The sequence below is a fragment of the Mustela nivalis genome (genome assembly GCF_964662115.1).
Source record: "Mustela nivalis genome assembly, chromosome: 7".
In the NCBI taxonomy this organism is placed as follows: Eukaryota; Metazoa; Chordata; class Mammalia; order Carnivora; family Mustelidae; genus Mustela; species Mustela nivalis.
In genome coordinates this window covers 4019445-4039582 of record NC_139026.1, presented here as the reverse complement: position 1 = coordinate 4039582, position 20138 = coordinate 4019445, and the positions used below count along the sequence as shown (strand labels likewise).

Genomic DNA, 20138 nt, shown 5'->3' with positions numbered 1-20138 from the left:
CTGCTTCCTCTGACGGGGAACCAGCCCCTCGGATCCCAGAGTGGACACCATTGCAACAGTAAGAATGCTGCAATTTGACCAGGGCCGGGAGTGGCTGGGTGGCCCCACTAAGCTACTTTCCACTGTTGGACTCCAGAGCCTCAACTGGGAAATACCGAATGAAAAGTTCTAAAACCCATGTCTTTTTTTTTTTTTCCTAACTTGGTTTTATTTTTCTCAGTGTTCCAAGATTCATTGTTTATGCACCACACCCAGGGCTCCATGCAGTCCGTGCCCTCCTGAATGCCCACCACCAGGCTCACCCAACCCCCTCCCCCCTCCCCTCCAAGCCCCTCAGTTTGTTCCTCAGAGTCCACAGTCTCTCATGGTTCGTCTCCCCCTCCGATTTCCCCCAACTCCCTTCTCCTCTCCATCTCCCCATGTCCTCTGTGTTATTCCTGATGCTCCACAAGTAAGTGAAACCATATGATAACTGACTCTCTCTGCTTGACTCATTTCACTCAGCATAATCTCTTCCAGTCCAGTCCATGTTGATGCAAAAGTTGGGCATTCATCCTTTCTGATGGAGGCCTCATACTCCATAGTGTATAGGGACCACATCTTCCTTATCCATTCATCTGTTGGCTGCATAATATTCCATTGTATATATGGACCATATCTTCTTTATCAATTCATCTGTTGAAGGGCATCTTGGTTCTTTCCACAGTTTGGCGACTGTGGCCATTGCTGCTATGAACACTGGGGTGCAGATGACCCTTCTTTTCACTACATCTGTATCTTTGAGGTAAATACCCAGTAGTGCAAAAGTAGTAGCTCTATTTTTAATTTCTTAAGGAATCTCCACACTGTTCTCCAAAGTGGCTGCACCAACTTGCATTCCCGCCAACCGTGTAAGAGGGTTCCCCTTTCTTTCTTTTTTTTTTTTTTAAAGATTTTATTTATTTATTTGACAGAGAGAAATCACAAGTAGATGGAGAGGCAGGCAGAGAGAGAGAGAGAGGGAAGCAGGCTCCCTGCTGAGCAGAGTGCCCGATGCGGGCCTCGATCCCAGGACCCTGAGATCATGACCTGAGCCGAAGGCAGCGGCCTAACCCACTGAGCCACCCAGGCGCCCATGGGTTCCCCTTTCTCCACATCCTCTCCAACACCTGTTGTTTATGGTCTCGTTGATTTTGGCCATTCCAACTGGTGTAAGGTGGTATCTCAATGTAGTTTTGATTTGAATCTCCCTGATGGCTAGTGATGATGAACATTTCTTCAGGTGTCTGTTGGCCATCTGTATGTCTTCTTTGGAGAAGTGTCTGTTCATGTCTTCTGCCCATTTTTTGACATGCTTATCTGTTTCATGTGTGTTGAGTTTGAGGAGTTCTTTATAGATCTCGGATATCAGCCCTTTGTCTGTAGTGTCATTTGCAAACATCTTCTCCCATTCTGTGGGTTGCCTCAAAAACCCATGTCTTGATTCCCCCTCCTCTCCAGACCCATCCGACCTATGGTCTTGCCCATCTCGGTTAAGGGCCGCTCCCTCCTTCCAGTCCCGCAGGCAAGAACGTAGGCCACCCTCAATTTCCCCTCACCTGTTCCCCATATCCCATCATCAGCCCAAGTCCTGGTGGCCCATCCTGTAAAATGTGTCTACTTTGTGACCATTCCTCCTGCTCACGCTGATGTCAGCCTGCTCTGTGCCACGATCTAGCTCCTTCCAGAAGAGTCTGCTGTGAACTGAGACACACTTGGAACCTGGAAAGACTTTCTTCTCTTCTACTTCTGTTCATTTAAAAATTCTTCCAATTGTTCATTCAACACTGATGGGCATGGACCCTGGGCAGGGCACAGAAACCATCGTGGGGAAGAGGACACTATCATGGCCTGGGAGGGGCTCTTCTTCTGGGGCTTGGGGGAGGAAGATACACCAAAGGCATGATGATATCAAAGCCCACAGGTCACGTGCAGGAGAGCCACGGAAGGAAGACTTCCGGAGGAGAACGGATTGGGGCTGGGCTTGGAGGACAAGGGACCTCCATGCAGAAGCACGGCCCAGGCCCCCCAGGCAGTGGTCCCAGCAGGTGCAGAAATGGCCTCAGGGCAGCAATCCAGGGGAGGGGACTTGAGAAAGCATTAGTTGTTGACACCAAAGTCAGGGACAACAGAGAAAGCCCTTGCTTTTGGAGCCACAAAGGTCAAGAGAGAGCATGGGGTGCTTGGGGACATGCCAGTGTCCTGTGGGGCTGGTGCCAGTGGTGAGGGGTGAGGGGGAGGCAGACAGGTTGGCCATAGTGAGCTGCCACGCAGGGCCTTGGACGCCAGGGTCAGAAGCGCGGCTGTGTCCTGAGGACCGTCAGGGTCTCTGAGGGGCTTTACACAAGGGAGGTGACAATCAGATTTGTACTTTAGAAATGCTACGGTGGCTTCTGGGTGGAGAGGCCCTGGAGAGGTGACAGGCGAGAGAACGGACTGAGGTAGAGGCAGGGCCGGGTAGGGTCCCATGGGGCCCCATGACTTAAATTTAAAATCTGTTTCCCTATTTCCTCCCTGGGGGTCACTGGGCATGTCCATCTGTCCAGTCAACTGTGTCCCCCCCAAATCCATAGGCTGAGGCCCTCAGCCCCAGGACATTAGAACATGACTGTGTTTGTAGACAGGGCCTCAGAGGAGGTAATTAAGGTAACATACAGTCCTTAGGATGAGCTCTAATCCAACCTGCCTGGGGTCCTCAGAAAAAGAGGAGGTCAGGATACAGACACACACAGAGGGACGTCATGTGAGGACACAGGGTGCGAACGGCCGTCCGCACGCCCAGAAGAAGGGCCCTGGGAAGAACCAGCCCTGCCCACGCTTTGATCTCAGACTTCGGGCCTCCAGAGCTCTGAGAAACCAAGTGTCTGTGGCTCAGGCCCCGCCTGTGCTATTCGGGTCCGCAGCCCCAGCAAACTTATATGGTGCGCCAGGCAGCGTAGCAGGATGGGGAAGGAAGAGACAGATTCGAGTCACTTGGGGGACTGGTGTGCCCAGCCCATGGTAGGCACTCAGGACAAAGCTATTGAATAAGGTTGGATTCAGCATGAGAAGGGCCAGAAAGGGGGGACTGGGGCAGCCGGGAGAGGGCAGGACAGGCCTGACCTTGCTGCGCAGCGGGTGGCAGCCAGGAGGCGGTGGGAGACATGGAAACTCCAGCCTTGTCCACGCCCCAGTCCCAGAGCATTCACCGCCCCCCCCCCCACCACCACATTTCTTGCCTCTGTTCAGCAAGGGGGCACCTGCTAGCCCAGCTTCCCTGAAAAAGAAACAAAGGCTTTGGAAAGGGGCAGGGTCTTCCGGGACTAGCAAGGTGGGAACGCTGGGCAGGACAGGTGTCTGGAGCCTGGGGGAGCGGGAGGGGAGGCCGAGAACAACCCGGGGCTGCGGGTGAACCCCTGAGCCCCCAAGGCCCGGGGCTTGGGCCGCTTTGCTTCATTTTGTTTGCTTTCATTTCATTTGGTGTCAAGGGGACCAAATCTGAGCACATTGGAAAGTTTGGTTTTCAGGACCTCTCGGATGTAGCAAACACGAAAAGCCAGAGAGAGCCTCTGGGGGCAAAAGTTACCCACAGCGCCTCTGACTCCTTAAAAAATGAGTAGCAGAAACCAGCTCAGGCCTCTCTGGTGCTGGGAGAAACATTTCTGGGTCAAAAATTTCCAACCCATAAATTCCCCATGTTTCGAATTCAAAGGAGGACTGCGCAGGGCTGGGCTTTGCATAACCTTTCACATCCCAGAACTTCCTGCTTGGTGGCCTCCTGACAAGCATGTCGTCTGGGCCAGGGTTCACAGAGACAATCTGAGGTGCCGAGGTAGAAAAACAGATTTAAAGTCAGACTCAAAGCTTGGTGCCCTGGAATTTGCTTGATCTGAAAGGGAAATTAAAAAAAAAAAAAAATTTCTTTTTGGCAAAAAATGTTCTTGGAATGTGCACCTGGGGTGCGAGGCTGCAGCAGGAGATTGGTTTGGGGGTCCCTCCTGTCCCCCGTTTCCCTCTACGAACACCAGCCTGGGAGTCTCCCCGGTGAAGGGACCACGGTGACCCTCTTCTACACTCATCGCTCTTCAGAACTGGCCAACAAAAGTCAGCATCTTTGAAGTGCAGACTTGTTTATAAATGCAAGGCTTTTTTTCTTTTTTTTCCCAAGAATGTTTTGGGGCCTTAGCAGATTGTTATTTTAACTCTTTTCCCCAGATGTTCTTGCCATATTTGGGCAAGACAAGAGACCGGAGGACTTTTTGTATGTTTTTTCATGAGAAACTGCAGGGTCTGGGAGAAGACCAACGTGCCTGGGGTCTTCTCCCTCTCGTGGGTGACCTTGGGCTGAACCTTCATGATCAGCTCAGCCAGTCCCTATTCAAGTCCAGGTTCACAAACAATCGTTGGACGTTGAACAAGAAATGTCAGCCCATAAAAATTCTTAGAGGAACCCCTACTGCTTTGCCCAAAAGATCCTTATCTCTGGGGCAGAGACTTTCTGCTACATTCTGTCCCCGGGTGATAAGGATCTGAGCGTCTACTCTGCATGTCAGGGCTCCGGCGATTGGACGCCTCCCCATATCTCTGAGGCCCGGAGACAGGAGCAGCACGTTTGGTTTTTAAAAACATTTTTTTTTAAAGATTTTATTTATTTATTTGACAGAGAGAGATCACAAGTAAGCGGAGAGGCGGGCAGAGAGAGAGGAAGGGAAGCAGGCTCCCCGCTGAGCAGAGAGCCCGATGCGGGGCTCGATCCCAGGACCCTGAGATCATGACCTGAGCCGAAGGCAGCGGCTTAACCCACTGAGCCACCCAGGTGCCCCTTAAAAACATTTTTACTTGGGCAAATTTCAAACTATAGACACATCTCAGGAACAATATAATAAATATCCATACATTTGGGAGGGGGCTGGGGGTAGATGCAGGCTCCCCGCTGAGCAGGGAGCCCAATGTGGGACTCTCTCCCAGGACCCTGCCATCATGACCTGAGCCGAAACCAAGAGTCAGCTCAGTCAGCTGAGCCACCCAGGTACCCCTACAGGTTGTTTTTAGTAAGAATTAGCCGAGGGTTGCAAGGGGCAGTGAGTTGTTTGGTTTCCTTCAGTCTACAACGGTTCTCAGCCTTTTGTTTTGTGTTTACCTCTGCTTTTGCTGATAGAACATTTGAAAGCATCCGGGCCAGCGGGCTTGCAGAAAGACCCTCAATTTGGATTGGTTCGAGTGTTTCCTTTTGTTTGGATTCAGGCTTAAGTTTTTGGATAGGAGCATTATCCAGATGGTCCCGAGCCTTCTGAGGCACCACCCGGGAAGATCAGGAGGTCAGTCCACCCCGTTCCTGGTCACGTGAGGTTCGAGTCCCTCACGAAATTGGCACCCCGATTCCTGCACCTGTTGGTCCTTAAAATTCATTCCTCTGTGGTTTTCACACTGATTGAGAAGATGCTTTCCTGAAATCCGTTATTACCAGCATCTTTGCAGAACGCTGATTTGTGTCTGGCATTTCTTGTACATTTATTAGTTGGTATTCTTTGAAGAAAAATGTTTTCTTCTACAACTTTTTTAAAAAGTACCAGTATTGACTCATGGATTCATGTCTCATCCAATGGGCTAAACACGTCACTTCCACACACACTTTATTTTGTGTGCAAATTCCACGGCGCCGCTGGGAGCCCGTTCAAGCCCCTCTGTGCCAGTACCTCGGACATCCCCTCATCACCGTCTAGCACTTTAGCATCTAGGCTCCTCTTGACCTTCCCTGTCCCAGCCCCAGAGTGACCCTGTCTCCAAGGGGCCCTGGTGTCATTTACTGGGGACTGCTGTTTCACAACCCAGAGTGCTGAGTGGGGGCTCCTGCCCCTTGGGAGTCACTGGGGCAGACAGAAGAGCTTGGGAGTTGTTATTTTGTCACCAGGAGACTGCGAATTCAAAACTCCACAAGTTCTTCCTCCTCCTTTCCAAATCTCCCTCTTCCTGCAGTGAGGGCCTGGGTCCTGACCCCAGTTTAGGATACCACGGGTCGCTCCAGAACCCTCTGCCCTCCCAGCTGCCTGGCTCCTGCGGAGTGGGGTCCAGCTAGAGTCCTCTTCGCCCTTAGAGAGCTCTCTACAAGCCAGCGCAGTCCGACGAGCCTTCCGGAGTCTCTCACACGGAGTGTTTCTACATGGGGCTATGACCTTCGTGTTATACCTGGATTCCTTACTTTCTCCTGGTTTCTAGTTTTAGTTTTCTCCTATCCTCACTGACTTATGTCTGAAATGTAGAATGTAATATTTAGGGTGCTCCTGGAGAAAAGGCACGATTCCGACGCTGGAAGGAACCATCTAGACCAGGGGAAGCCCCCAGCACGGGTTTCAAGCCCAGAGCAGGCCTTTTGAACCAGCAGGGGCTGGGAGGCAGGACTGCGCTCCCCCCATCTGGGCGTTCCCGGGAGTCCGTTCCCGCCCTGGCCTCGCACCTGTGAACCCAAAGGGTCACCCTGGGGTCCCCGGAGGGCTCACAGGCCCCGGACTGGAAGGTTTCCGCGACGCACCTTCTCGGATTAGCGGGTCCTTCTCCAGCAGAGCCCAGCCCGCACCTGGCGCTTAGTGGGGTCTCCATAAATAGCTGCGGGAATTAGCGCCCCCATCTCCCAGGGTGGAAGCGGCTGCTCAAAGAGGGGATGTCTTGCCCCCAGCCCCCCGTGTATCCCAGACGCCGGGACAGCGCCACCCCAGCCCACCCCAGCGGCGCACCCTCGGCGCTACGGAAAGGGCGCGGGGAGAGGCCCCACATCGCCGGTGGGGTCCTCTGGCACGTCGTGGGGCGGGGCGTATGCAAATAGCTCGCGAGGGGGCCGGGGATTGGTCGGCGCGGGCGGGGCGGGGCGGGGCCGGGCGCGCCGAGGGAGGGCCCGGGCGTCCAGGTGCGCGGACGGTGAAAGGCGCGGGGCTCCGGGGTCCCCTGCACCACGCGCCCGCGCTCCCGCGCTGTGTTCCGGGCTATGCCTCCGCTCTGGGCCCTGCTGGCCCTCGGCTGCCTGCGGCTTGGCGTGGGTGAGCGGGGAAGAGGGAAGGGGTCGTGCCCTGGGAGGGCGGGCGGCTGAGTCCCGGGCCCTGACCCTCCCGCTGTCCTCAGAGAAGCCAGGGTGGCGCGTGGCCTTGGGGACGGGAACTTCGCGTGTTCGCTCCAGGAACAGGCAGGATGCTGCTCTGCGCCACGCCGCAGGCTCTGGGGATTCAGATACTAATAATAAAGACAACACTGATTAATAAGTTTCCTTGGGTGGGGGTTCCCCGGCTCATGGTCACAGGTCCCTGGATGGGTGCTGTGGAGAGGCAGGGACAGCCACAGAAGGGGCCCAGCAGGAGAGTGACAGGGTCAGACGTGCGTGTTAGAGCAAAGGACTGGGGTTGGGGAGAGGCTGGTTTCTGGGGTCCCAGTGAAAAGAGTATAACTCCAAGACTGGGCTGACTGGGTGAGGAGATGCTTTGGAGAAGCAGTGGGGTCCTTGGCAACTGGCCATCTATGGGTGGGGAGAGAGGGCAGCCGTTAGCCTGGACTGCTTGGTTTGGGCGGGGAGGATGGCTGGTGAGGGCTGGGGAGCTGCCTGGGTGTGAGACAGATTCCGGAGATGGCTGGTGGGAAGGTCGAACCCCAGGGCCCGTACACCCTAGGTGCCCAGTGTTGTATGCAGACATGCGGGTGGCACAGAGTGTGCCTGCGGGTGTGGACAGTTCTACTGGAGGTCAGCTCCCGTCCTCACTGCCTCCTCTAGGTGTGAACCTCCAGCCCCAACTGGCCAGCATGACCTTTGCCACCAACAACCCCACCCTCACCACGGTGGCCTTGGAAAAGCCTCTCTGCATGTTTGACAGCTCAGCGGCCCTTGACAGCACCTATGAGATCTACCTCTATGTCCTTGTCGACCTAGGTAAGGGTTCTGCTTCGCTTGGGCTGCGCTGAAAGGGGGATTGGCCTGTCTGCAGTAGGAGGAAAGGAGGCAGGTTGTGGGATGCTCTCGCTCTGCCGTTCAGCGAGAACGCTGTGCCTGCCCTGGGCCAGCCCCGGGCTGAGTGCTGCAGTCACACATTCCTTTTTGCCCCAGAGAGATGTCCCGGCTAGCGGAGAAGTGCAGACAGCACTGGTCACTGAGCACATACATGACCCTCAGTGCTCTGCATACCTTAGCCCTAGCATTGCAAGACATCTGTCCCATCACAGAGCCAAAAACCAACAGAGGCTGGAACGTGAGCCCGGATCTGTGTGGTGCCTCCAGCACCAGCCCTTGCCCAGCTTGCCCAGGTGGGGCACGGCCAGTGTTTGTCAGAACCACGCGCTTGGACCCGCGTGCTCTGCGCCAGTCCCGCCTGGTCACCGGAGCAATCCTGGCTTCTGGGAGAAGGAACCCAGTGACAGCCCTCTTGCATTTCTGGTAGCTGGACGTGTGCAGGAGCTCATTCGGGGCCCTCCCCCGGGCCCGGGCCCAGTGTGTGCACACCGCGGGCTCTTTCTCTCCCATTCACAGTTGGGGCCGGCGCTCTCGCGGGGAGGGAAATGATCGAAGTCTGTCGGGATGGGAGGACCCGGCAGCCCATCCTGGCCCGCAGGAGGAGGAGCCGTCCTCTTGCCCGAAGTCCAGGGGTGCTGCTTCCTGTCTCCCCCAACGTGCAGGGAGCCCCTGAGGCAGGCCCTGCCTGGGACCCTGGGGCCCAGCACCTACTCAGAGCACTGCTCAGGGGATGTTCGGGGATTGGGTGACCGGCTGAGGGAGTCCTTTTGAGCCCGGGGTGGCCAGGAGCCTCACCGCTGCCGCCGTCCCTACAGCGAGCTCCAGGAACGCCTCCGTGCAGGACGACAGCAGGACTCCCCTGAGCTCCACGTTCCAGCAGACAGAGGGAGGGAGGACAGGCCCCTACAAGGCTGTGGCCTTTGACCTGTCCCCCTGCAGCGACTTGCCCAGCTTGGATGCCCTCGGGGACGTGGCCCGGGCCTCGGAAATCCTGAATGCGTACCTTGTCAGGGTGGGTGCCAACGGGACCTGCCTGTCAGACCCCAACTTCCGGGGCCTCTGTAACCCGCCCCTGTCTGCAGCCACGGAATACAGGTGAGTGTGAGCGGTCGCGGGGGAGGGGCCGCTATGCCCCCGCCCTGCTCAGGAAGACCCAGGAGGGGTGCAGCCTGGGGGGCCTCATTTCTTGTGCCAGGACCATCCCGGGTCTCCTGAAGGGACATGCTTCGGGCCCGTGTGACCCGCCCCAGGCGCTCAGAAGGAGCCCTGCTTGCCTGAATCCTCCGCCACTGCCACTTTGAGATCTGCATTTTTTTTTTTTTAACAGGGGGCCTGTCTTTCCATTTTGCACGATTCCACAAATTCTGCGCCTGGTCCTGGCTCATCCCCCGCGTGGCGGTCACTTCCCCAATGCACGTCATCCGCCAGGGGAGGAAACCAGCTGGCCCAGAGAGGGAAGGGGTCACTGCATGAAAAGCAGTGGCCTCACACGAACTCGAGCCACACTCAGGGCTGTTCCAGCTCCTGCATCATCCTCGCTTGTGCTTTTTTTTTTTTTTTAAGATTTTATTTATTTATTTGACAAAGAGAGATCACAAGTAGACAGAGAGGCAGGCAGAGAGAGAGGAAGGGAAGCAGGCTCCCCGCTGAGCAGAGAGCCCGATGCGGGACTCCATCCCAGGACCCTGAGACCATGACCTGAGTCGAAGGCAGAGGCTTCACCCACTGAGCCCCCCAGGCGCCCCTGGCTTGTGCTTTTTATCTCCTCCCATCCCCATCCCCAACCCCAGCAGGTCCCTGATTCCTTTTCACACTCGTTTCTTCTCCGTGCAGAATCCCGTGGCCATGGGGTCTTGCCCGGTACACCCACTCCCGTTACCATGGAAACGCCTAACGTTGAGTCTCTGCACCTGCTAGGCACACCTGGGGCCCAGACCATCGCTCACCTGCCAACCTGACTGAGGGCTCGCCTCTCCTTTGGCCCCCACTGTAGGGCAGGATGAAAGCCTTAGTGTCTCCTCCCCATCCTCAACCTCTGACCTCTGACCTTATTCTTAATGTGGGAAAACCTCCCCCTCCACCTACCTCCTCCAGCCTCCTGCCTGGGGGACACAAGGCCCATCTCCCAGCGTCTGGAATTCTCCTCTTCAAACCCAGAGAAATGGGAGATTAGGCAAAAAAACTGGAAGCTGTAGAGATCCGAAGGGTCTTCATTTTTTTCAAGTGTTAAAGGAGAGGCTGTTGGTTTCGAGTTCTCAGACCATCTGTCTTTTTAAACTGACCGTATCTGAGGCCTCAGGTGGGAATCTTGTGCTAATCTTCCTTTATGATTAGTGACTTTCAGCTGGGGTTTTCTACATAAAACGGTAGTCCTGTCCCGGGGCAGTTGGGATGGGGATAAATATTCTTTCTTTCTTTTTTTTTTTTTAAAGTCCCTTTTGTGATACCAAGGACCAGGCTGGGAATGGTGGAAGGCAAGAATGTGATGAGGATAACTGAGTCAGTATTCAGCAGATACGTTATATCCGTCCTACAGATAACAGAGAGTCGGGGGCCCCCAAGGGGGGCTGAGAGGAAGGCTGCTGAAGTCTTCATGGAAAGTGTCTGGGGGCAGGAATAGGGGGTTACAGCGCCATGGCCACGCCCAGGACTGTCCTGCTGCCCAGAGCCCACCCTATGGCTTCCATCGTTTAGAAGGACCCTCTCTGCCCCCCACCCCCATCACCCTAATCTCTTCACCTGCCTGTGGCCGGGCACACGGGGTAGACAGAAGTCCCCGTCTCTCCATCTCCCTGCAGGTTCAAGTACGTCCTTGTCAACACGTCCACGGGCTTGGTACAGGACCAGACCCTGTGGTCAGACCCCATCCGCACCAACCGGCGTAAGTAGAGGGTCTGGGCTGGGGGGCGACCCTTGGGCTGTCACTCGGTCAAGTCTCCCCAGTCACGGCAGGCCAGTGGGTTGGTGAGGAGACGCATCTTCAGATGATGTGACCGGAGATGCCCCGGGTGCTGTGGTGGAGGCAGGTGAAGAGCAGGTGGGCACGAGTGAAGTAAAGGCATTTGCCTCCAAGGGTCATGGACTTGACCCTGCCTTTCCCTCCCAACCCGCCCCTTTGTCTGGGCCTTACAGCCACGTGACACGGCTCCAGAAGGTTCTGGGTGGTTCCGGAGGCTAGGACTCAGTGCAGGGGCGAGCCTGGAAGGGAGCAGGAGTGCTGCCCACCTCTCCACCCCGTTCTCTGGAGACTGGGTGGGTGGGCTTCCTAAAGGCGGGGGGCTCCAAGGTCCAGGCACCTGCCTGTGGCCCTGCCCTGTCCCTCCTCAAGCCTCCATCCGGGTTCTCAATACGCATTCGAGGTTTATACCCAGAACCGTATCTGCTGAACCTGAGGGGCAATGGAAGAGATTTCCAACGGCAACCTTGACAGCACTCGACCCTAAGTTTAGAACCTTCTCCCCCAAGATGAGATTCATGCCAGGATGGGCTCATCCTAGAGCCGAGAGCCTACAAGCTCTCGGGTAGGGGGGAGACAGATTCTGACCTGGGTCCCCGCTTCGTCCTGTAGAGCCCCCACCCCACCATGGGAAGCTTGTGGGGCACGAAGTAGTTCTCACAGCTTGCTTGAGGTCACATAGCTAGTGAGGGGTATAGACAGGCGTGTGTGCACGTGTGGCCGGGGTGGCCCCCTCCCCACCCTTCCAGTGGCACGCCCGTGCATTGTGGTCCCCCAACAACAGGGCTGCCTTGGGACCATGAGTGCCGAGTTCAAGCCCAGCCTCTGCGCCTCACTGCTCTGTGCCCCCCTCAGGACCTCAGTCTCCACATCTGAGAAATGGGAAGAAAAATCCTTGCTCTGCCTCCCCAGCAGGGTTCCTTGGAGTAATCCAGACAAAAGCGCTTGGCCTGGCTCTTTTGGGGCAGGGCCTGAGGTCGGCTTGTGGGAAGAGTGTGCCCTCTGGGACCCGACAGACCTGTAGGCTTGAGTCCGAATGCCCTTGACAGGAACTCGAAATCCCTGCGCGGCAGTGAGTGATCTAAAGAATGCGGGTCTCGTCCGGTCTACATGGGAATGGCCAGAAAGCGGCCAGCTCACGGGACAACCTATAAATTGTCCGCTTAGTTCCAGAAGGGTGACACAGGCCGGAGCAGAGTAGGGGTCGTGGGGTACCCCACTCCCTTAGGCCAGGGCCCGTTGTCTCATCTCTACTTGCTTGTGATCCGTGTCCCATCCATCTCACCAGAGTTGAGTCTGGTTAGAGTTTAAAATCATCCAGAAAGACAGTTAAAAGAGGAGGAGACGAGGGAGTCGGCAAGCGGGTGTGGGGCAAGCAAGGTAATCGCACCGCGGACCGGGCGGAGACAGATTCTGACCTGGGTCCCCGCTTCGTCCTGAGATCTGTGGCTGCCAGGGTGGGGTGGGATGGCGGGTATTCCCGGGAGAAGGCTGGGGGTGCAGCATCTGGGGGCTAAGTGGGCCTGTGTCCCTTCAGTCACCCCATACTCAGCGATCGACACGTGGCCCGGCCGGAGAAGCGGAGGCATGATCGTCATCACGTCCATCTTGGGCTCCCTGCCCTTCTTCCTGCTCGTCGCCTTTGCCGGTGCCGTCGTCCTCAGCCTTTTGTGAGTACCTGCTAGCTGGAGGGCAAGACCGCGGGCCACCCTGGACACACTCCGCCCAGAGGGGCTTCCGAGGTGGGGGTGACCCCAGAAGGCGAGGGAGCTGCCTTCCATCCTGGGTGTGCATGTGGGGGTCCACGGAGAGGGAAGCAGTGTCCTGGGGTCGTCCGGCTGGGTAGGGAGGGGCTCAGCCCTAATACCTCTCCTTCTATGCCTCAACGTCCTCATCTGGGAAATGGGGTGCTCATACATCTTGTCCTTCCTGTCATGACTGTTAAGTGACATGATCCCCGCAGAGTTCTTAGGCGGCATCTGGACCCTGAACAGCTCTTAGCTTTTTTAGTCATGATTCACCCACTGGCTGGACAGGTGGGGAAACTGAGGCCAGAGGGGTTAAGGGTGGCTCAGGGTCACACAGCCAGTTAAAACAGAGCTGGGACCAGAGCCCTGGTCTCTCGAAGCCCCCATCGGCTCCGCCGTGTGTGTGTTTGGGTCGGGACTCGAGGTCTCCTGTGTGTGTCTGGAGCAGTTAACAGGCTGCCTGGTGGGTGTCAGGTGCATTCACGATCCTCTGGTCCTGGGGGGCTGGCACAAGGGGGTGCATCGGGGCTCCCGCGGGTCTGTGGGAATCCAGAGGAAGGTGAGGAAGGCCCCACCTGGAGCACCAGGGTGGGCTTCCCGGAGGAAGCGGCAGCAGGAGCTAAGTCTCTTTGGGATGGGAATGAATCCTGCGTTTCTCAGCCAGAGGGAGGGAGCCCCCAGGAGGCTTTGAGGACGGCAGGGGGCCTGTCCCAGCGTGGATGGGGAGAGCCGATGGAAAAGCTTCCCGGAGTAGGTGAAATGAGTGCACACAGAAATCAGCTCGGTGGGACCGCCGCGGGGAGGATGGTTGCCTTCTGACATCTAATAATGAGAACACAAATAATAGATAAGATTAGCCACCAAGAGTCTGGTCTGTCTGGCCAGACCTGGGAGTGGGAGGACATTCTTCTGTCCCTCCCTCCTCTTGGACAACACGTCCTTCGGGAACCCAAGTTCCTGTTACCTGACTGTGGCCTGGCTCCTGCATTTATCCCTCCTCCGGCCCCTTCCGGCTCCGGCCCCACCAGACTTCCCACGGTGGCCCCAGAACTCTCAGCGCTTCCTGTCACATGCCTGGAATGCCTTTCCCAGCCCCACCCTCCTCCTTCAGGGCAGAGCAACTGTCCCCTCCTCCGGGAAGCCTGCCCATGGTTCCCACCTGGACTGCTACGTTCTGTCTGGGCATTGTTTGCTGTGCCTGAGACGGCGGCCAGGAAAGCAGTGTCTAAGTAGAGACTCCCCGGCCAGCTGGAGGGGTTTAGACTTGCTTGGTGCCCCTAACCCTCGCCCTCTTCGTCCCCTTGGTCAGGGACACGGGCAGCTCGGACAGGGAAACGACACATGACACCCAGATCACGCAGGAGGCCGTCCCCAGGTCCCTGGGGGCCTCAGAGGCTGCGTACACATCTGTGAACCGGGGGCCGCCGCTGGACCGGGCCGAGGTGTACACCAGCAAGCTCCAGGACTGAACCCGGGCTCCCCCCGCCCCGGGCGGCCACACTGTCCCGGCTGGCCTCACCCTGGGGACAGTGGGGAGGGGGGGTGAGGAGGGGGGTGCCTGCGCACAGCAGGTGCTCACGCCCTGACCCCACCCGAGGAACAGGGCACGTTGGTCCAACTTGCAGGAAGGCTTCTAATAAAATCGTCCTAAGATTCTGAGTTCGATAGAGACGTACTAAAGGAAGGAGTGAGAAGGTGGGTGAGTGAGTCGGCGTCATATGGAGGGTCGCATTATTTCTCTGGAGGGTGGGGGCAAGGGTCTGATTTTCCATCGGAGTCGGGGTGGTGAGGGTTAGGGAAACTGAGGCTATGGGAACATCTGGACAAAGGGTCCTGAGAAACGGGCTGTGCGTGCAGTCATTAGATAGTGTTTGGGGTCTGCTGGCCATGAGGTCCTAGAAGCTAAAGTGGGCACCCAGGGGGCAGCTGCTGGCAGCTCCTGTCAACCCCAGCAGCCGTCTCCTTCCCTCTGGGGCTCAGCTTCCTCATCTGTAAAATGGGCTGATATAAATGGCTAATTTCAAGGCTCCTTCTCAGCTTTCGCTGAAGACCCAAGGTGGGCAGGCAGAAGAGGGGTACCAAGTCCACTTGGGGGATGAAGGGACTCTCCCAGCCCTGCTTCTCGGCTCAGATGACTCACTTCCCTCTTCTGAGCCAGGTAGTAAGACTACTTCCCTTTGGGGAATGAGCAAAAGGAGTCACAGTGCCACTTCCCTTTTCCCTGAAAGAAGAAATGTGTCAGAGCAGGTCCGGGGTGTAAGGCAGGAACACTCCCCGTTGGCTGGAGGAGGCCGCATTCCTGAGAGGTGCCATGCTCCCCACGGGCCTTCATCACCAGTGTCGGGACGGGGTGCTCTGAGGGCCCTGGATCGTTCTCTGGGGGCACGGACGCTGAGACACACACAGATCTGCTAGAGGGTTCCAAGGCAGAGGAGGCAGGAAGGAGGCAGAAGCTATGGGAAGAAGCCTAAAGGCAGGGGTCTGGAGAAGCCAGAGCCACTGAGGGTCCCCGGAGCCGAGAGGAGCCCAGACCCTGGGCAGCGGGGCTGGGAGGGGGCGATGGTGCCGCTCTCTAGGGGGCGCCCAGCCCAGGTGTGCCTTGGACTAGCTCCCGATCCCTCCAGACTGTCTTCCAGGACCCCGGAGTCGGCCTGAGCAGCCACTGGAATTCCCGCCTCCCCCGTCTCGTGTGTCCTCCCCAGCCCCGGCTCCGTTAGGACAGTCCCTCAGCGCTTCCCTCAGAGCATGCCCGGCTGCGGCGGAGGGGAGGAAGCGCTCCCTGGCAGTCCGCTGCTGTTGGACCTTCGTGCAAGTTTGCATTCTGCTTCTAACATGCCTGTCTTCATTTTTATTTTATTTTTAATCGAGGTGAGATTGACATAACATAAAATTAACTGTTTCAAAGCAAACAATTCCGTGCCATTTCGTACATTCTCAGTGTTAGGCAATCCTCACTTCTACCTAGTTCCAGAATCTTCTCGTCACCGCAAAAGGAAACCCTGCACCTATGAAGCAGGGACTCCCCGTTTCCTCCTCCCCCACCCCGTGCCCCTGACAGACACGGATCTGCTTTCTGCCTCTACGGATTCACCTGCTTGGGACAGTTCATATCGATGGAGTCGGACGCCGTGTGGTGACCTTCTGTGCCCGGCTGCTTTCACTTTCTCCTATTTTTGAGGTTTATCCTCATCGTGGCGGGCGTCCAAACCTCATGCATTTCTGTGGCCGAGGAGTAAGCAGTGCGGTACCCGGGTCTCGTTCATCGACTGACTGGTGGACGCTCGGCTTCTTGCCAGCACTTGTGACCGCGCTGCCGTCCGGCATGGCTCTGGGCACGCCTCTTCATGGACTTTGGTGAACGCCCGTGTTCAGGTGTCTTGGGTGTGCACCTAGGAGTGGAATTGCTGGGCTGCACAGCCGTTCTATGTCGGACGTGCTGGGAACCACCAAATTGTTTTCCAAGGGACCGTACCGTTATGTGTTCCTGCCAGTGACGTCACGTTTATTTTAGGATCAAAACTGCTGGAGTGCTTCGGTCGCTGTGGAGAGGGCCCCAGAATTATTCTATGGACTTGGGTCTGGATCCATTGCCTACCCCGCTATTTGAAGAGCAAGACCCCTCCCCGCCCGCGGGAACCCAAGCCCCTCTCTGTTAGCAAAAACTCCCACCTCTCTGGGGCAGCGGGTCTGTCGCTGTCCCTTGATGCCAAGTCCTCTTACCGCTGGCCTGGGTGATTGAGGGCCCAGGGCAGGTGTCCCTCCAGCTATGGGGACACCTCAGCACTAGCTCACGACACAGAAGCTGGAGGGACAAGCCGCTGGAACACAGATGGGCAGACCCATCCTGGGGCCGTGAGGAAGTGAGCGGATGAATGACCTTGTGTCCCTCACTCAGGCGGGACCCGGTTCCCTTGGTCAGGAGTCTCCTCTCCCCAGGGAGGGTTAATGTGGTCCTGCTACTGGCCCCAGGGAGACTGTCGGGAGAGGCTGCTGGCCTCCCTGGAATCAGACAGATCTGACGCACCTGTCAGCCGGGAGACCCTGGGAGACGCACTGTGCCTCCTGCCGGCTCTGCGGCCTCATTTATAAACAAGGTGCCGGGAGTGGGGTGCGGAATGCTGTGCGCCCGCCGTGCGCTCGTGAGGATGAAATGGCTGTCATTACTGGGCCTCCCTCCATGACGGCTCCCTCCGCGCGGTTGTCTCTGTCTCTGTCTGCAGCGGTGTCCGGACTGAGCTGGGGAGCACGATTCATGTCCGTGACCCCGTGTCGCCCGGCTCGGCACGTGGCAAGGGCAGGAAGGGGCAAACGGAGTTTGGGTGTGACTTCTGGGCCGGGGGCCGGGGCTGCTGGGTCCCTGGTGGTGCCCTCAACCAAAATGGGGGACAAGCAGGTTGGGTCGGAGGGTATCAGGACTTTGGAGTCACTTAGAAGTTGCCTCTGGTGTAGCCGGTGGAGCTGAGTGGAGACGGTGGTGTGCTCAGGTCTGCAAAGCTGGGGGCAGCTCCGTGGTGGTCTGAAAGGAGGATGGGAGGTGTCGGAGATCCCCCGTGCCCACCCCCCACATGTTGAAAAGGTTATGCTTGCCTTCCCCACCAGCATCAGGCCCCACCGGGATGTGCTGTGGCCACTTCTGAGCGGCAACTCAAGAGCCATCAGGTGGTTCCCCTCTAGCGAGGGAGCCCAGTGCCCAGGGGCTGCCCTGCCCGCCAAAGGCATGGGGGAAGAAGGCCCATGCATGCAGCACAGCCTCAGCCCACGGGTGCCGCTCACGGGAACGAGACCTTGTGTTGCAGGCCACTGGGACCTCAGGCCTGGCTGTCCCTGGAGGGGAACAGCTCCCAGCCTCTGCCCGGAGGCCCCTGCGCATAGTCACATAGGCCTTGGAGGAAATACTTCCCCACAGCTGCTCTGAGTCTTGGCCAAATTCCCCGGGGATCCCCCCTGGACAGATGAGCCCAGGAGGCGTGGGAGTTGTCGCCACAAGGCTGAGTGGCACCCGCCTCCGCATCTTCCCGGGAGGCTGCCGGGAGCCGGTGTCCCATCCTCGGGTTCCGATGAGGTCTGAGGCTTCCTGCCTCACCTTCCTCCCCTCCCGGGGGTGAGGCTGTCCCAGGAAAGGTCGGTCCAGGGTGTCCCATGATCCTGTGACAGCCTCCTGGCCCCTTCTGCTTCGGACTCAACCTGGGGCACGTGGAACGCAGGGCGCTGGGGTCTTGCTTGGCTCCTCCTTCGTTGTCTACAGCTAGCAGGGATTCCGGGCGTGTGTCCGCAGCTGAATCCGGCCGCCTGGCCCGGACACTCGGCATAAGCTGCAGCAGGCTTTCTGATACGCTGAGCAAACATGACGCGTGGCACTGTGGGACGGGCTGGGCTCACTAAACGGGGCTACAGAGCAGGCAAAGGACAGAGCCCGTTCAGCATGGGGACCGGGAAGGAGGGATGCCCAAGGCGCAGGAAGAGAACTCACTAGAAAGCTGACCCCCACCTACCCGCTGTGACCGCACTCTGCCTCTGGCCTCCGTTCTCCCGCTCAGCCCCAGAACCTCCCTGTCACGGAGACAGTGGCGCTGCTGCTCACCGTGTCACCCCAACACACACTTCCGGAGAAAACCCAGCCTGTCTGGAGTCCTTCCATCGGTCCCTGGGGAATGTGGCTCCCACGCCCCCCCCCCCCCGCCCCGCCCCATGCAGCAGCAAGGAGGGAAGGTCAGCCAGCAGCCTGCAGAGGGGGAGTTCAAGGCACAGGCCAAGAGTCTGCTAAGTGCCAGCCGGCGGTCTCCAATCCGAGCAGAATAACCCGCGTTGGTGGGCAGAGACAGATGGGCCATGCTGAGTGGGGCTCATGAGTTCTGGTCTGGACTGATGCCTCCCAGAAACTTCTAATTCTATATACCCGCAGGGGAAATTTTCCTGGCTCCCGTCTCAGGTTCTGAGGCAGCCCCTCTCCCCGCTGTCCCGCGGCCGAGGTGGCAGGGCTTTTCCAGCTAAGCCTTCTGCCTCTGCACAAGTATTGCTTCACCTTCCTGCCCACCCCAGTCAAGGCTCAGAAATTAGCTAATCACACAGACATGCTGTGTGACCTGGGGCAAAGGAGGAACCTCTCTGGGCGCCCTTGACCTCATCTGTGCGAAGAGGGTCAGACTGCTGTTGTAGCCTGCTCTAAAGCAGGTGATTTTTTCCCTGGGATCTGATCAATCACAAAGTGAGGCCATTCAGTTCAACCCAATCAAACCCCGAACTCTGGGCTCAGGAAAGCTTGGAGCCACCCGTCTCGGCAGAAGAACAGAAATGCATGGAGGAGTTGTCAGAGCAGAGCCTTGCACCAAGCACAGTCTGGCCTTCAACACACAGGTCAGGCTAGAAGCACTGCAGGAATCAGGGCTGGAATAGTCAGGAGGGCTTCCTGGAGGAGGGGGTACTTTTTCTCAGATTCCTACCATTTCCAGATCCAGAGCGCCTGAGGTCTGTCAGTGGTGTTTACTTAGATGCTGAGTAAACATTGACAAGTTCCTGGGATGTCGTGTTTCTTGTTCCTCCAGTTTTAATAATTTTAAATTTCACAAACAACGCAACATTGGGCTGCTTGAGAAAAGAGAAGAGGAGGCCACAATGCCCTTGAGTGAGGCCTCAACCTCATGTCCCGTGCTCTCCTCTGGAGTTCCGAGGTCACATTCATTTTGTCTCCTCTTAGCCTCCTCCTCAGAGCCCTCTACCTGCTGGAGAGGAGCCTGCGTCACTATTGCCCCTCCTTTGTGGCTCATGTGACCATCTGAGGATGGACATGGCAATTGCCCAGAGGCAAGGGCTGGTGTTCTGGGCAGCGTGGGCGCCTTGCTCACCCAGTCCCTCCCTTATGCCAGCCGTGGGGTGACCCTGGGGACGTGGCTGCCCCCGGGAGCTCAAAAACTCCTGCTGGGGCCCCTGTGGCTCCTTCCCCTGCCCAGGGAGGCCCTCACCTCGTCCTCCAAAGCTTGCTTTCTCCTCCCACCCCCAGTGAACTCCGGTGCCCTGGACGACAATCCCAGGCCTCCGAACACGAAGGGTCAGTGGGGGAGGTTTGTCCCAAGTCAGACATGCCGTCGGAACATGAAGGACGGCCCAGAACCTGGAAGCAGATGCATCTGGCCTGTCTACCAGCTTGTCTCCCTGCTTACACCCCCCTCTTCATCCGGTTCTCCATTCGGCAGTCGGTGCTCCTAGCATGTCGTGTCCTCTCACGGCTGCTCTGCTCCAGGTTTCACCAAGTGCAGAAGCTGGAATCTTTCCCCGACGGTGGGACTGCCGGAGCGGTCCTGCCCGCCGGCTGCCGGCTGCTCTCACTTCCCCCAGCCGCAGCGTTCCCTGGCCAAGGCACACTTGGGTGTTTCCAGCCTCGGGCTGTTAGGGTTACAGCTGCTGTGAACATGTGTGTGAGCTTTGACGTGAGTGATTTTCATTTTCTTCCGGG

The 20138-nt window shown here is 57.5% G+C and overlaps 1 protein-coding gene across 1 annotated transcript; it reads left to right on the top strand.

Moving 5' to 3' along the window:
• The first annotated feature begins 6871 nt into the window (after window positions 1–6871).
• UPK3A (uroplakin 3A) lies at window positions 6872–14347 on the top strand. The gene is made up of 6 exons (XM_082739857.1): window positions 6872–7028; window positions 7751–7906; window positions 8800–9079; window positions 10783–10865; window positions 12478–12610; window positions 13998–14347. The coding sequence occupies exons 1-6, from the start codon at window positions 6977–6979 to the stop codon at window positions 14155–14157; spliced, it is 864 nt and encodes a 287-aa protein (XP_082595983.1). The 5' UTR covers window positions 6872–6976; the 3' UTR covers window positions 14158–14347.
• The last annotated feature ends 5791 nt before the right edge of the window (window positions 14348–20138 follow it).

Coding starts and splice junctions, on each gene's coding strand:
- UPK3A (XM_082739857.1), top strand. CDS start 6,977: ATGCCTCCGCTCTGGGCCCTGCTGGCCCTCGGCTGCCTGCGGCTTGGC. Junction 10,866..12,477: donor CCCCATCCGCACCAACCGGC/GTAAGTAGAGGG, acceptor GTGTCCCTTCAG/TCACCCCATACTCAGCGATC. Junction 12,611..13,997: donor GCCGTCGTCCTCAGCCTTTT/GTGAGTACCTGC, acceptor CCCCTTGGTCAG/GGACACGGGCAGCTCGGACA.